This window comes from Podarcis cretensis (assembly GCF_951804945.1).
Source record: "Podarcis cretensis genome assembly, chromosome: 7".
NCBI classification, from domain to species: domain Eukaryota; kingdom Metazoa; phylum Chordata; class Lepidosauria; order Squamata; family Lacertidae; genus Podarcis; species Podarcis cretensis.
The window spans coordinates 53192797-53207701 of record NC_137176.1 but is presented as its reverse complement, the minus strand read 5'-3'; the positions used below and the strand labels follow the sequence as shown (position 1 = coordinate 53207701).

The following is a 14905-nucleotide window of genomic DNA, read 5'->3' as shown; positions in this document are numbered from 1 at the left end:
TATTACACAGCTGGGGTGCCTGTTTGCAGAATCAAAATGATAAAAAAACAGAAAAACATTTTCCATAATTTCAATAAATGGGTTTTGGCCATAATGAAATCTCTGGTCACTTCCACAAGGATTTCATTTCCTAAGACTGGCCAGTTTTTTTTCTCCATGAAGACTAAATACTTTTTGTTATCTAGAACATGATTCATGTAAGCCTTTAAAAGCATGCACAATAGTATTCCTATTGATGGAAGTCATTACAACACATGCATGGAGTTACACATGTATTCAAATGCTTTGCCAGCATAGGAATGAGGCCCCCCTCCCAAATACGTTTTTAAAACCACCTTCATCTGCCCTGTGCTCCATTAATGTCTTTTATGGATACATACCAAAAAAAGAATAAGTTCTAAAGTGGAACATATGCATGCAGATAATTCATTCAAGTCTACCTATCTTGATTTCCTTCGCAATTTTCAGTTAGGAACTTCAAAATCTTTAGGCACTGATTCCTTTCACTCCTCTGAGTAAAACAATATAGCTTGAGATGTAATCATGAAGATTGCTGGTTATGAGTGATTCTGAAAAGTTCAAGAGAGGCTACAATTCCCATCATTACCTACACTAAAGCACACTGAGTTATCTGATCAATACCTGATGGAACAAGGTTTATTAGAACAATGCCTTGACTCTTCAGAGGATAATATTCAACCCGTGTTTTGTGAGTCGTTCTTGAAGCAGAATAATGTGTGGCATTTGCATTTTACAAATTTTACATATCAGTTTAGATTGATATGACAAAACAACCCCCAAGTTTCAAGTTAAGCTATTCTCATTGAGATAGCTCTATCTAATTAGACTTGGATCCAAAGGCTGTATATGCACCATGGTTTTCCAGTCCATTTCCCACTGGACCCTTTCCAGCTCCTTCCCCTTTCTGCTTCCCCACAAAAGCTGTCTTGAGAATTGGGGAACCCTCTAGAGCAATATATGATGCTTCACGAGGAAGGGGTGGGGGAGGAAGAACAGGCAGTCAACCTCCCCCGCCCCCATCCAGGAGTGTGCTTTGAGCTCATGCATGTTGCTTATTGGATCCTAGCCTAGTTTTTACACAGAGTTTCTGCTGGCAATTACAACCCCAAAATACAGCTGTGCAACTTATAAAGAATTGTGCCCCATTATATGGAAGAGGATGTTAATCTTTCCAGTGCAATATTATCTGCAGGATATTCATAGTCCATATTTTAATTACACACAACTCACAGAGCTTTCACACAAGTTATTGCATCTTTCTGTGGTCCCAATGTCCTTGGGGCAATAGCTGTCAGATTTTAAGGTTCACAACCCAGCTTTAGCTACATCCAGCAACAGGGGACTCACTTCAATATTTCTAAACCATATATGTCTAGCTTCCTGCAATCAGATATAAGGAGAGAAAGCAGGGGACTAATGTACATTTATGTTCGTGCCGGGGAAGCTGTGATTCTCCAGATATTGTTCAATTCCAGATTCTATCAGCCCCAGACACCATGGCCAATGATAATGAAAGATGGCAGTTGGAGTCTGACAACATCTGCAGGGCCACAGGGTTCCCTGCCCTGATTTAATGTTGAACAGCAAGATGAATTTTTTGTAGATGTAGTTTCCTCATGTAGTGATGAAAATAGATGCTCTTGATGAAGTTCCCCATTCTATAAAAGGGGTCATTTGTTGTAATCAAATACACTATTTTTTTCTCCTAAACACACACACATACACACGGTGGTGGTGTCACTGCTGGGACCCACATTTGGTCAGGATATGACTCATCAGTTGTAGACCAAAGTTCTCAGGAATGCACATACTCAGGGCGTTCTTTATCATATTCCCTGGCAACAGGTGGTGTTAACTTAAAAACCACCCAACAGATTTTAACCCTTTTCTAAGTTGTTGTGGGGTTTTTTTTTTAATAATCACAGGGCATGAGCCAATACACTGGGAGCTACTGCCTGGAAAAGCTAAAAAGACACAACAAGCAATGGCACAGCTCTGGCCCATATGGACCTCAGGATTGCAGTTAGATTCACATATCATATTATATATAATGTTGAACAGCTATATTTAGAGGTGCCACCAGAATTTAGTTCAGTTGACCATCTCTTACTGGAATTAGCTTAAAAAATTATGTATTAAGCATCACTAAACTGTAAAGTGAATTACCACATGCATAGTATCTTCAGGATATTCTGGGCTGCACAATTGCAAACAATATGTAAAAAGCAGACTCTCTCATGATTCTGCCATGGCACTTTGTATTATATGAATGGATGCTTTCACAAAATGAGTGCAATCACCCCCCTTAACTCACTTACACCAGTCAGAACTATAGCTTGAGAGTAGAACACATTTTTCATACAAAAGGTCTAAGGAGCCATCCCCACCATCTCCAGCTAAATAGATCTCTGGTAGCAAGGCCTTGAAGCTACCTGACTCAACATAAGTCACATTCTTACTTCAGATGAGTGACCATATGTATTTAAAAATAAGAATCTTGAGTTCTACTTTTCTGTGTTACAAGCTTTTCTTGAAGATGCATTTGTTATGGTACCAAAAATAGTTTTAATGAATACCTTGAATTCAGCAGCTTCCTCATTTTTGTCGTAGTTTCTAAAGAAAACCACAGCATTTAAAATAATAATAATCAAAGGCTGAACTTATCACATCCATACTTGCCTCCCCAAGACAGGTACAAATAAATAAGGCAGCCCTAACGATGCCAGATATCTAAGCTGCCACAAGGTAGCCATTATTGTTTGAAAAATACAACTACATGAGTCATCTCCTAATTATATAGCAGACCCATTTGTAATCTGTGTTATCTTTTGGTCTGTTATAGTTTCAAGAATTTTGCTTTTGGCTTCAGAAAGTAGGCAGTTTAGTTGCCATTATGAGAAGCTATTAATATGAGGATTACTGTAATAGTGTAGCAAGACTGATACTTTTAAGGCACAATCATGATCATTCCCATTAATGAGTGCTAATCCCCACATCAGCTTCAAAGTGAGCGAGTGACTTTACTATTCTTAAGTGCATGAGAAGTAAAAGCAACCATGTACTTTGCTTGCCATTGATTCTACTGAAGTCAGCAGGCAAAATTTTGCTATTGACTTCGGGCTCTAATGCCAACCGTTCAGATCTCTCCAGTGTCACATTTTCACAACAGAGCCTTTAGATTACATAGAGTACTTGGAATACCTTGGTTCCTAGCTTAGTGAATTCAAATATGCCACCTTGTACAAGATTCATCTTGTATCACTATACTCTCACACATATTACTTTAAATTTGTAACTGGAAACAATATTGAATAGATTTATGAATTGGATTTGATGCACAAATTGGCAATGTGATACGTGTGTGTGGTCTTTTGATATGCTTAAGTCACATCCTGGCTAAAACTCTGAATTTTAAAATATTACTGACTCTACTGCATGATTCTCAACATGCTGCATGCTAATGAAGGATCCACAGAACCATGATACTAGTTATGTGAATTCAATACATATTATCATATTCATTTAAACATCCTGCCTTTCTTTCAAAGCCCAAGTCAATGAGTTGAAACATTTGAACCTGGGATTGGCTCCAAGAGCCTGTTTGGTGGGCAGGGGAATGATATATCTTATGTGAGCAGGGAAAACTGTGTGTGTGTTGCATGCTTGATTCACTGGTATGAGCTAGCACAGTGTTAATTGGATCCCACCATGATTTATGAAATATTACCCGCCAGACAACCTTCCTATGAACCTTCCTAATATAATGTTTGCAATTAGTGACTCATTCTTATGGATAGTTTGGACCAAGTAACATCAAATGTAGTCACTGTTTCCTTCTTAACCTTAGTTATTTCCTTCAAAGCTAATTTCAGCAAGAACTACAAATTATTGAATGATTAGTTCATAAAAATATTGCACAGGGATAGTTAAGTAGCAGCAGATTACCATCCTGGTATAAAATGTATATGTGCTACATGTATATGCGAAATGAAAACTGTCAGTTACAAGCTTCAGTTTAAGATAGTACAGTGGAACCTTGGTTCCCAAACTTAATCTGTTCTGGGAGTCTGTTCAATTCCTGAAACAGTTTGGGAATCAAGGCCCAGCTTCTGATTGGCTGCAGCAGCTGGGTGTTTGGCTTCCAAATAACATTTGAAAACCAGAACAATTACTTCCGGTTTTCATTTGTTCAGGAGCCAGAATGTTAGCTCCCAGGGAGTTCGGGAGCCAAGGTTCCACTGTATAGCATTGGCCCATCTCATTTTATCCTCTGAACACATGGGCAATGGGACTTTTAAAATTCAAGCCCCAAAGAAAACTCCAGCAAAGCAACTTACAGTAAGAGGGACAGAGATGAGGCAACTTTTCTGGAAAGTAAATATAAAAAGGACTCTCTGCATGTATAGATCTCAAATCTCCCTGAACAGTTCTGCACAAAATGCAGAGATGGACAACCCTTATTTCTGTTGAGGGCCATTTTGTCTCAGGGGTAATATATTGGAGACTGCATGCTGGTAGTGGATGGGACTGCAGCCACCAATGGGGAAACTGGAGCCAAGAGTGGGTGGAGCCAACTCCCTTTCCCTCCCTTTTGGCCACTATTTTCTCTCTGTTACCTCATTTCCCTCTGGATCGTTCCCCTTTCCCCAAGTTGTATGAAATTAGATCAAGGACCACATGATGCCTATCCTTGGTGTAAGGGCAATGGGGAACAATCTGCATGGTTGAAAATACTTATTAGCATTGATTTGAATCTGGCTTATACACATAATTGTGATCTGGATTGTACTTGATGCAAAACTAAACTCATTTCAGAGAGAGAGAGAGAATGAGAGAATATTTCCTAATGGCTCTTTGGAACCTTATCAGTGTTATATACACTGTACATATATAGTAGATCAAATTTTACACTTTCTCTAGATTCATCTTTAAAATACAATTCTTAAAAATACATGTAAAGCATATTACCCTTTTCAGACATTTTACAGATGAAATCAGTGCATGTGGGAGGGGTTATATCTCAGCGGAAGGCTCTGCCTTCCAATGTATGAGTGTTTCTTATACTATCTGAAAAGACCCCAGTGCATGCAAAGAGGGCTCTCTTTTAATGTTAGGGCATGCTGGTTTTCCAGAGTTGCTGAACAGATGAAGAATCCTTTGCTTTTACAACTGTATGTATGGAGGTCTTTGCAAATGGTACAATGAATGCATGAACAATGGAGGCAGAGCCTGCTGGCCTCATACATAAAATATCTGAAAAGGGCTTATTGTCTTACCCTGTGGGCTAGTTTTACATGACACAACACTGAATGCCATTTTAAGAATTTGCTAAAACTTTCCAAGTTTCATTTCAAAAATTGGGATGTTCCATTTAACCTACAAGAAAGCTTGCTTTTTCGTAAGGTCATTTTTAACAGCTGTTAATTAAAATACAAAAGAGTAAATGAATTCTATTTCTTGGTTTCCTGTTGGTAATATGAAAATCAAATTTAAAAGTGAAGCCTTGTGCGACCTTTATTGTGCCTGTAACAAAATATAATACTTGGGATTTGAGAACAAAGCCTGGCAGATTAAAAGACACTTCACTATAAAACTGAATAATAAAAGACATAATTAAACAAGTTTAACATTGGTTTTGTAATTCATTCATAATTAAAACAATTCTGAATGTTAACAGATTTTTACTAACAACGGAGAATCTGTATGTAGAAAGAAAGCAAAGGGAAAAAGGGAAAAGGTTTTGTTGGCTTAAGACCATGATCCTCAAACAACAATTTCTGGGTAGTTCTAATAAGGTCAATGGACTTACTCCAGAATTGAGGCCTAGGTCTCACAAAAACAGGTGAACCTGTGTTTAGTCTCTACCACTTTAGGCTCTGAGGTGAAGGCTCATCAAGTTATGATGATTCTCCATGAAAAATATTCACACAGAAAGAAAATTAGCATGTCATGTTGAAGGCTAGGCTACCACCATTCATGCTCACATCGAGTTCGCTACATGCTGTGATTCCTCCCTCCCCATGTGCAGCAGCATGTGGTGGCTGTGTGCGCTGTGTTTCTGAATTGGTTTCCCTAAGTCATGCATCTCTACATGAGGGAGTGGCAAGGCAGCGAGGAGCAGGTGTGGTGTAAGAGCAGCAGCGACGGCAATTCAACATACCCAGCACTGTGCCTGCACCACCCTGAGCTCTCTGCTGCCTTGCCCCCCCTCCACTGGCTGCTACTGCCTGTATCACAGAACACTGAATTTTGTGAGCCCCAAACTGCAATTTGAGAATTACAGAATTTCCACCTCATTTGCTGTTCATGAGAGCAAGAGCTAAGTGGCTTAAGTACTATAGGCTTCAATAGCAGATGGCTTCATTATGCTTATATTTCCTTTTTAAAAACATGTTGACCTAATATGGCTATACTATTATCATTATGATAATGGGATGGAACCAAAATTAAGAATGAAGATGATTCTATGTCAAAAGGGCACAAATATGAATTTGCAACAGTACTTAAGGTGCTTTCTTTTCTAAGGAGATACAGTAGCATCTTTTTGCATTCACTTCCTTGTTGCTACACACTGATCCCTCTTTGCTTGACATTCATAGTCTAGCAAGAGGAAATTAGTTCTGATCCAGAACTTGGTAGGTTGTCATATAAAAACATCTGGAAAGAAAATGTCTATTATTATGGAGATTTGAAAATTGTATTAAATACTTAAGTGCAGCACTGTGTCATTCGTTTATTTCTGTTTCTTTTGTTTCCAGTGTCATTCAAAACACAATCAGATTATACTATAAAAGCATCTTCATCCACCTCAGAGATTTCTGCTTGGATTATGTACTGATGCCTTGTAAAATTGAGACTTAATTCATGATCCCATGTGACTATACTCTGCTGACAACTGCCACTTGTCTCTTGAGTCAGTTCTCTTGCTTGCTGTTTGTTCTCCGAGAGACCTGTCTGATGAATGTTTCGTATACGTAGTCTCATGTACTCCTGGAAAGTGGCAAGTGCAGAAATAGGAGCCATCAAGTCGTATACTTCAATTTGCTAGTGCCAGAAGATGTAGCAACAGCAGCACCAGTAGTAGCAGCAGCAGTAGCAGCAGTAGCAGCAGTAGCAGCAGCTGTGGCCTGACTGCCAACATAGAGTGGGTCCAAACAGGCCACTTTGGCCGCAAAGAAGGAGTGGATACAATGCAGGACTGCAAACAGGTTGGAAAATTCCAACTCCTGAAAGTGAAAGCAAAGAAGTCAAAGGTAAGATTAGGCCACCTTTTCATCTTCCACAGCACACCCAGCACTCTGTTGTAGAGACAAGCCAACAGAAGTTTAACCAAGTCAAGGATGGTCATCCATCATTGTGGAAAGCTGCAGTATTTGTTGGCTAATGAAGAAACACCTTCTTTGGATAACATGCACTCAAATATTTGAGTGGAATGCTACAGCAATTTTATATTGGACGATTGTGACAATGAATGCTAGAAACTAAGCCATGACTTAGTATGGAAAAGAAAATTTGTTGAAGAACTAGAAAGAAGAAAGTTAAATTCACTGTTTATTTCTACAATCCATGGGCTAACTCATCCCCCTGCCCCTCTGGTAGGTAGAGAAGGATAAAAGGAAGTGGACACCAATCAATGGGCTTGAACTGGCCACAACATTATTGAAAGAACATGAAAAATGGGCATGTGGGGTGGGAATTAAGCTATTATGAGGAAAATCAGGCATAAGAAGGTTCCTGAGCTGAGCTACTAAAACACTGCTCCTTGTATCCCACCTTTATCCTGAATCATAGCCCATTCTCAAGCTGCTCCATTCTTGTGACCATTCTGCTTTTTCCCATTGCAATCAATATGAACTTTTTGCTCTCCCAACACAGGTGACATTTTCCAGTTCTACACTAGTCCTTGTGCCATCTGAAGCGATCAACCTACCATGGATCCTTTCCTCTTTACAAAGGTAAGCACAAGGTCTTAATATTTCTTACCACATTCCTCTGATAAAGCTTGCAGCCTCCTTCCACTAACTAAGCAAATCCCTTTTGCAATGCTGAGCTTCCTGATAACCATGCCGAGCCACAGTCTTGCTCACAGCTGTTATCCTTTCTTCTGGTTCTGTCTGCCCCAGCGGGGATCAAAGCCCCTGACCAAACCCTCCTGGGCAGCATTTGCAGCCATGTTACTTCAACCCTTGGGAAGAATTGCCTAATGGGGCCCATTCCATTTGTGACCTTGATGGTCCAAAAGCTTGTAGAGGAGATTCTGAATAAAGAGGATTACTAGAACCTGGGGATGCTGCTTATCTCTTCCTGTAGAGATGGAAAGCCACATTCAGTGGATGGCATCTAAGTCACACACAGAGTTGGAACCACTGCAATGGAACTGACTAACCTAAGCTTATTGATTTAAATCAGTTTAAGTTTAATATGACTTAGTTGGATACAAGCCAGTGTTTTGAGATTTCTACCATCCTAGTGCAAAATGTTCTAACTGTTAAGCCATGTTTTATGACAAGGTAGGCTACTATTTTCAGAATAAAAATATCCTGCTGCATGTATACTATATCCACTAACTACAGTTTAGCGTGTGCCAGGTTCATGATGATTTCCTGCAAATTACATTAATTTCATGTTACAAGTTAGGAAAATTAAAGTGGTTAGACGCTTTTTATGAAGTTCCCTGCTGAGTTATGTAAGAACGAGCGAATTCATCTATCTTCCTGGATAGGCAAGCACTAGACTGAAACAAAAGAGAAAGGGAGGTTTCTTCCCGCTCTGAGCAGAGCCAATAGAAACTAGAATATAGCTGTACCTACATTTCCCAATCTGCCTTGAGGTCTAAAAGGGGGGAAAGGCATTATGTTTTCTTAAAGGGGCAGAATTATTCCTTCTACCTAATACTAATACACAAATTTGCTATCACTAAATAACTGACCCTTGTGGGGGCAGAACAATGCTAATACTTAGGCTTACAACATACTTTGGTTGTTAATCTGGTATAGTCTTGTACCTTTTCACAAATTATGACACTGAATATTATTACTACAACTATGAGCAACTTATGATTTGGGTTGCATCTGACTGAAGTCATATTGAATACTGGACCCATTAAAATCAATGGATAGTACTATTATCCCCACATAGCACTGGAGACACAGATACCAGCCTACATAAAGGCCATTAACCATGGCTGGGCAAGATTTGAGCCAGAAACTCACATGTGACACTCTCAGTCATTGCAGCACACTGGATTCCAGCATTAGTAGCTACTAGAATCCTTCAGGAAATTGTGCTCATGTCACAATTCTATTACTTTCCCCATATTTTCCAACACTGGCAAGAGATCACTGTGGGATAAGATGAGGATATCATCAATATGCTGATGACATAAAACAGATCAAGTTGAACCATTTTTCAAAACTTGCTTTTGACTATGACTGTTATTGATAATGGTATTGTATATTTTATGGGGCGGGGTTGTAAACCCCTTAGAGCAGGGGTAGTCAACCTTTTTATACCTACCACCCACTAATGAATCTTTCTTGATGGTAAAATTTCCTTACGGCCCACCAGTGCTCGATGGAAGGAGGATTCAGCTTGTGCCATAGAACCCCCTACTGCCCACCTAGAATTCTGAAATGCCCATTAGTGGGCGGTAGGGACCAGGTTGACAACCCCTGCCTTAGAGGTTCTATTTATAGTTAATTAGTATACAATTTTTGTTAAATAAAATAACATTGGTTGGGGGGCAATCTTACTCTATGTTTGGAATTAACAGAGTGATGGATGAGTGACACAAATGGATTGGTTTAACCTTTGCCTTGTATTTTATAACTAAAAGTAATGGGAAACTTACAAAGACTTAACAAAACATGATGATATTCCCTCTCCACAATGCTGGCATCATTTAAGTTGTTACATCTTCTGTAAACCCAGGAACAAAACAGAAATATCCTATTAGCTAAATGTGGAAACAGCAAAGAGGATGTGAACTTAAAGGATGTGTTCTCTGGGATGCTTTCTGCATGAAATATAAAGCACAGTGTCCCCAAAACAAATACAGTTTTAAAAGGCTGATTTTGAGCTTTCAAAAACAGCATTATAGAAAGCTGTCCTTTTTCAAAAAAAATCTTTACAATCAAAGGGTGAGGAATACACACTAAGCAATGAAGCATGATGCTGCTGTATTTCTATAATGCACTTGGTAATTCGTAATTAAGGCTGCATTGTAAACAATGCCAAAAATTGGCTAGCTTTCTTGCTTTTCACCATAAATAGTAGACTAATGAGTCTGACATTCTCAAGGAGCATTTCACATTTCTTCCAGATTTTTACTAATGTGTGCTTTGAATATATTGGATTGTAGCACTAAGTTAAAGCCACTTAATGGTACAATTGATCTGCTGGCAACTTGATTGCACAATAGATTAGGAGGGACAGTGGCAGGAGAGGCTGTGCCCATTCCACCTTTAGCTTATTTAAGGGGGTGGCCAGGTGCAGGCTGCCCATCACAGGATTTTTCACCCACCCCAGTATGTTAGTGGTCTGCCCAGTGGGGAAGCAGACGTGTGGCATACAGTCTTTGCTATGCTTTGCTTGGTCGTCATGTTCGGGGGCAGGGAGGAATTTTCTTCTGCAAGCAATTTGGCATTTTTCACCTACCTCACAGTAACTGTTACAACTTTGGGGGATAAGGCATTGGGCTGGAGGATACACTGCTAAAGGGGTCTGGGAGGGGTGACTCTGTCCAGGAATCCACACAGGGACTGATGGGCCAATACACTCTTCAAATGGCAGCCTGTGTGGTGGTTGTGGCACAGTACAGTGTCAAACCCACTAGGCTCCTGTCAGATAGTAGGTGTGTTGCCTGATGCTGGATACATGCCCAATGCCTAAGCCAAACCTACCCTTTCCTGGAATCAATAAAGTTGTGGCCTAATTCAACCCAATACCAGTTTCCTGTGCTCATTCTTTCAGCCTTCCCTGTACCAGTTGAGGACATCATGTGCCTATGGCGGCAATCCTCTGTTGTGCAGCAGTAAATCTCACATTTCCAAAAACCTGCATGTGAACCAAACATATTGAATTTAATCTGGAATAAACTCCTCTCTGAATTCTTTTAAGAAATGTATCACAAAAAACCAAGTTTATTATTGGCTGGTAATTCCCAATGAGCCAAGATTTTTTCCTTAGAACTGTACCTGAGCAAGACTTCCTCTATCACTGAAGATTATAAAACTAGATTTAGTGTTATTTTATGTTCAGTTTGTAACTAAAGTTTTATGTCCAAGCGGGCAAACATGACTGACTGGTCAAATGTGCAGGCGGCTGCTTTAATAGCATGGGCTTCTCACTTGTCAGGATCTATATATATATTACCCCTGTCAGAACTTACCTCACAATGGAGAAAGATTGCTAGACATACCCAGGTTAATGTTAAAGCTACTGGCCAATAAAATATTCTGTCAGTGACTGCACATCAACCCACATTTGAATTCTCTGTTCTTGATTAAACATATAGGTATAAGTGCAGGTGAACGGGAATTTGCTCTTTTATGAAGTAAAGTCTGACAGAAAATGTAAAATGCTCTGGCATGCTGCTCTATGCAATCCTGAGACACATGCTCAAACACTTTTACAGAGAACAGGATTTCACAGCAGTACTTATTGCAGGAACAAGACATCACATGTAATAATTTATCCTTTACTCGCATGCTATAAGGAAGCACTAAAAATGAACATATGGTTGCTGTCCCTTGCCCCATTTTCTTCCCTGTAGAGAAGCTGTCCTGGCATCAGATGTCTCTCACTTTGAGGGTTTGCAAGTTATAACAGAAGCATAAAACAGGAAGCTTCTTCTTCATAACATGCAAAAGTCTAGGACTCAGACCAGCGCCACACAATTCAAAGGTTTGGTGCTGACCTTCAAAGGCCTTGTATACCTGAAGGCGTGCTGCCACCCCCATTATTCAGCCCAGACACTGAGGTCCAGCGCCAAGGGCCTTCTGGTGGTTCCCTCACTGCGAGAAGTAAGGTTACAGGGAACCAGGCAGAGGGCCTTCTCAGCAGTGCCGCCCTCCCTGTGGAACACCGTCCCATCAGATGTCAACAAGAAAAATAACTATACAACTTTTAGAAGACCTCTGAAGACAGACCTGTATCGAGAAGTTTAAATGTTTGGTGTTTTAATATGCGTTGCAAGCTGCCCAGAGTGGCTGGAACAGCCCAGCCAGATGGGTGGTGTATAAATAATAAAATTATTATTATTAAAGTAAATAGTCTTCATTCCTTCTCTTGTATATAACTCCACAATGTATAACCACAACACATAGACAAATCCACTAGCATTCCCCCACCCACACCATAACTGTTGTTACAGCAACGCTTTCTGACAAAGATTAGGAATCAGAGGGAAGAAAGGTGTACAAATTCTGTCTCAGCACAGTCTGCTGTTACCAGGTGGCTGAGAAGCAGGAATGGCATCAGCTACCTGATATAATAAATGAAGTAAGTATGTGGCATAATTTCACCTGGGTAGTTTAGTATTCATAGCATATGCTAAGCTCTGCCAAACCACACAGTTGAAATGCATACCTAATAAATATCCGTAGCACCCTTTATCACAACGTATTGTTATGAGTTTGGGGGAGGGGTAGACTCTCCATAATCTCTAGACCCAGTAAAGAGCTGGAATTTGAGAAAATCATGAATTCATGAGGTAAGAAAAGTCTGGTTAATTAAAAGCCAAGTGCTGTTGCATTCAGTTTAGGATCACAAACCAAGGCAGCTTCACATAGCTAGCCAGAGAAAAGCCAAGCCGTTAACATGTTGATGGCCCATGATGGCATCCATCTATCTCAAGAGACAATGGAGCGCACCCCATGGGGCTGCTATGTTAGGAGTACTTAAGTGACCTCCCCAGAGTACAAGCAGTGTGTATAGTTACAGCAACAGCCTTTTTGTATGTGTATTAAAAGATAGCTAATACCTTAAATGGGGACGCAGGTGGCGCTGTGGGTAAAAAGCCTCAGCGCCTAGGGCTTGCCGATCGAAAGGTCGGCGGTTCGAATCCCTGCGGCGGGGTGCGCTCCCGTTGCTCGGTCCCAGCGCCTGCCAACCTAGCAGTTTGAAAGCACCCCTGGGTGCAAGTAGATAAATAGGGACCGCTTACTGTCGGGAAGGTAAACGGCGTTTCCGTGTGCTGCGCTGGCTCGCCAGATGCAACTTTGTCACGCTGGCCACGTGACCCGGAAGTGTCTCCGGACAGCGCTGGCCCCCGGCCTCTTGAGTGAGATGGGCGCACAACCCCAGAGTCTGTCAAGACTGGCCCGTACGGGCAGGGGTACCTTTAACTTTACCTTTAATACCTTAAATAACTGGACTAGCTACTGAGGGGCAGACTTTTACACTGAAGGAACTGTCCTCTCAATGTCCAGTTCCCTACTGAATGAAGACTACAATGCATCAACCTAGTTATCGGCTTGGCTTGGCTTTGCATGCAGCTCTGCCTGATTTTTAGTTTACTTTTTTCTAGTTCTCAGACAAAATAGCAACAGTGTTCATCTTTTTATTTAAGCATCAGTACACGAGCCTCAAATTTTGTTGTCTTCCCTGCCCCTGATTACTTGATCTAATATCCTTCAGACAAGGGAAATATATTGGAGTTCTTGCTTTTACCTTTGCTTCAATCTGTTTAGTATCTGGATTTTGGAACAAGAATTTGATTTTGCTCTTGCCATCATCTGAAGACCCTTTAAGCTGGGAAAACTTGTACCGCCATAGTACAGCCTAAAGGGGGGGGGGGGAGAGAGAAGAAGAAGAAGAAAAAAAAACATACACAGGAACATCAGCACACAAAATATAAGCAGAGAAAAAGTCCTTCTAGGGAACTTTATAACGTACCAATGATAATAAAATTAAACAAGAGCAGTGTTCTCTGCTCCGAAGTCTCTTTGATCATAAAACTGCATCACATTTTGACAGTGTCTGGCTCAGAGCAGTCAGGCTGCATTTGTGAAATGTTCGTTGAAATCCTTTTAGCTCAGCCTGACCCTGGTTAACAGCAAAAGATAGAAGTAAAGTGAAGACCCCAATTTACACTATGTCAAATATGTGGTAAATAAGCCAGACTTCATCTCCTATCCTCTGCACCTATTTATTGCAGATTAACTCACTTTCCTAGTGCAAAGTTAGTGTTCTGATAACTTCCATTTCAATAAAATTGGCCAAATGGGCTGGTTAATGTTATGTAATGGAGCAGGGTTTCCAAATGGCTTCCTACCTGAGGGGGAAAACATAGGACGATCATCTTGTGCTTTAGAACTTCCTTCTACCCATCTAAACTGAAAGCATTTGCAGATGACCTAGTTTTGACCCTACAGGAGCCAGAGCCTAGTACTAAAAGGGTATTGCAATTGATTTATGAGTTTGGTCGAGTGGTGGGATTTAAACTTAATAAGCAAAAAACCAAGGTTTTAGAAAAAAATTTGACTTCTTCAGAATCAGAAAGGTTTCAGAAAGAGACAGAATTAAATGTGGTTAAAAAAGTAAGATACCTAGGGGTAAACATAACAGCAAAGAACAGGAACTTATTTAAAGATAATTATGAAAAATGTTGGTCTGAAATTAAAAGGGATCTAGATGTTTGGTCAAGATTGAAACTTTCCTTGACAGGACGTATTGCTGCTATTAAGATGAATGTATTACCAAAAATGTTGTTTTTGTTTCAAACTTTGCAGATTGTGGACAAAATGGAGTGTTTTGGGAGGTGGCAGAGAGATATTTCAAAATTTGTCTGGCAGGGCAAAAAGCCCAGGATTAAGTTTAAGATATTAACTGATGCTAAAGAAAGAGGGGGCTTTGCCCTGCCAGACTTAAAGTTGTATTATGA

The 14905-nt window shown here is 40.3% G+C and overlaps 1 protein-coding gene across 2 annotated transcripts in view; it reads right to left on the bottom strand.

Annotated features, from left to right (window-relative positions):
• Positions 1-6734: 6734 nt before the first annotated feature.
• Positions 6735-14905, bottom strand: part of SNTG1 (syntrophin gamma 1) — a 221460-nt gene continuing 213289 nt past the window's right edge. For both annotated transcript variants that reach the window (XM_079983352.1, XM_079983353.1), the window contains 2 exons: positions 13693-13803; positions 6735-7247 (listed from right to left, as the gene is read on the bottom strand). In XM_079983352.1, the coding sequence (XP_079839478.1) occupies positions 7044-7247; positions 13693-13803 (315 nt within the window). In that variant the 3' untranslated portion in view covers positions 6735-7043. The remainder of the gene's footprint in view (positions 7248-13692; positions 13804-14905) is intronic.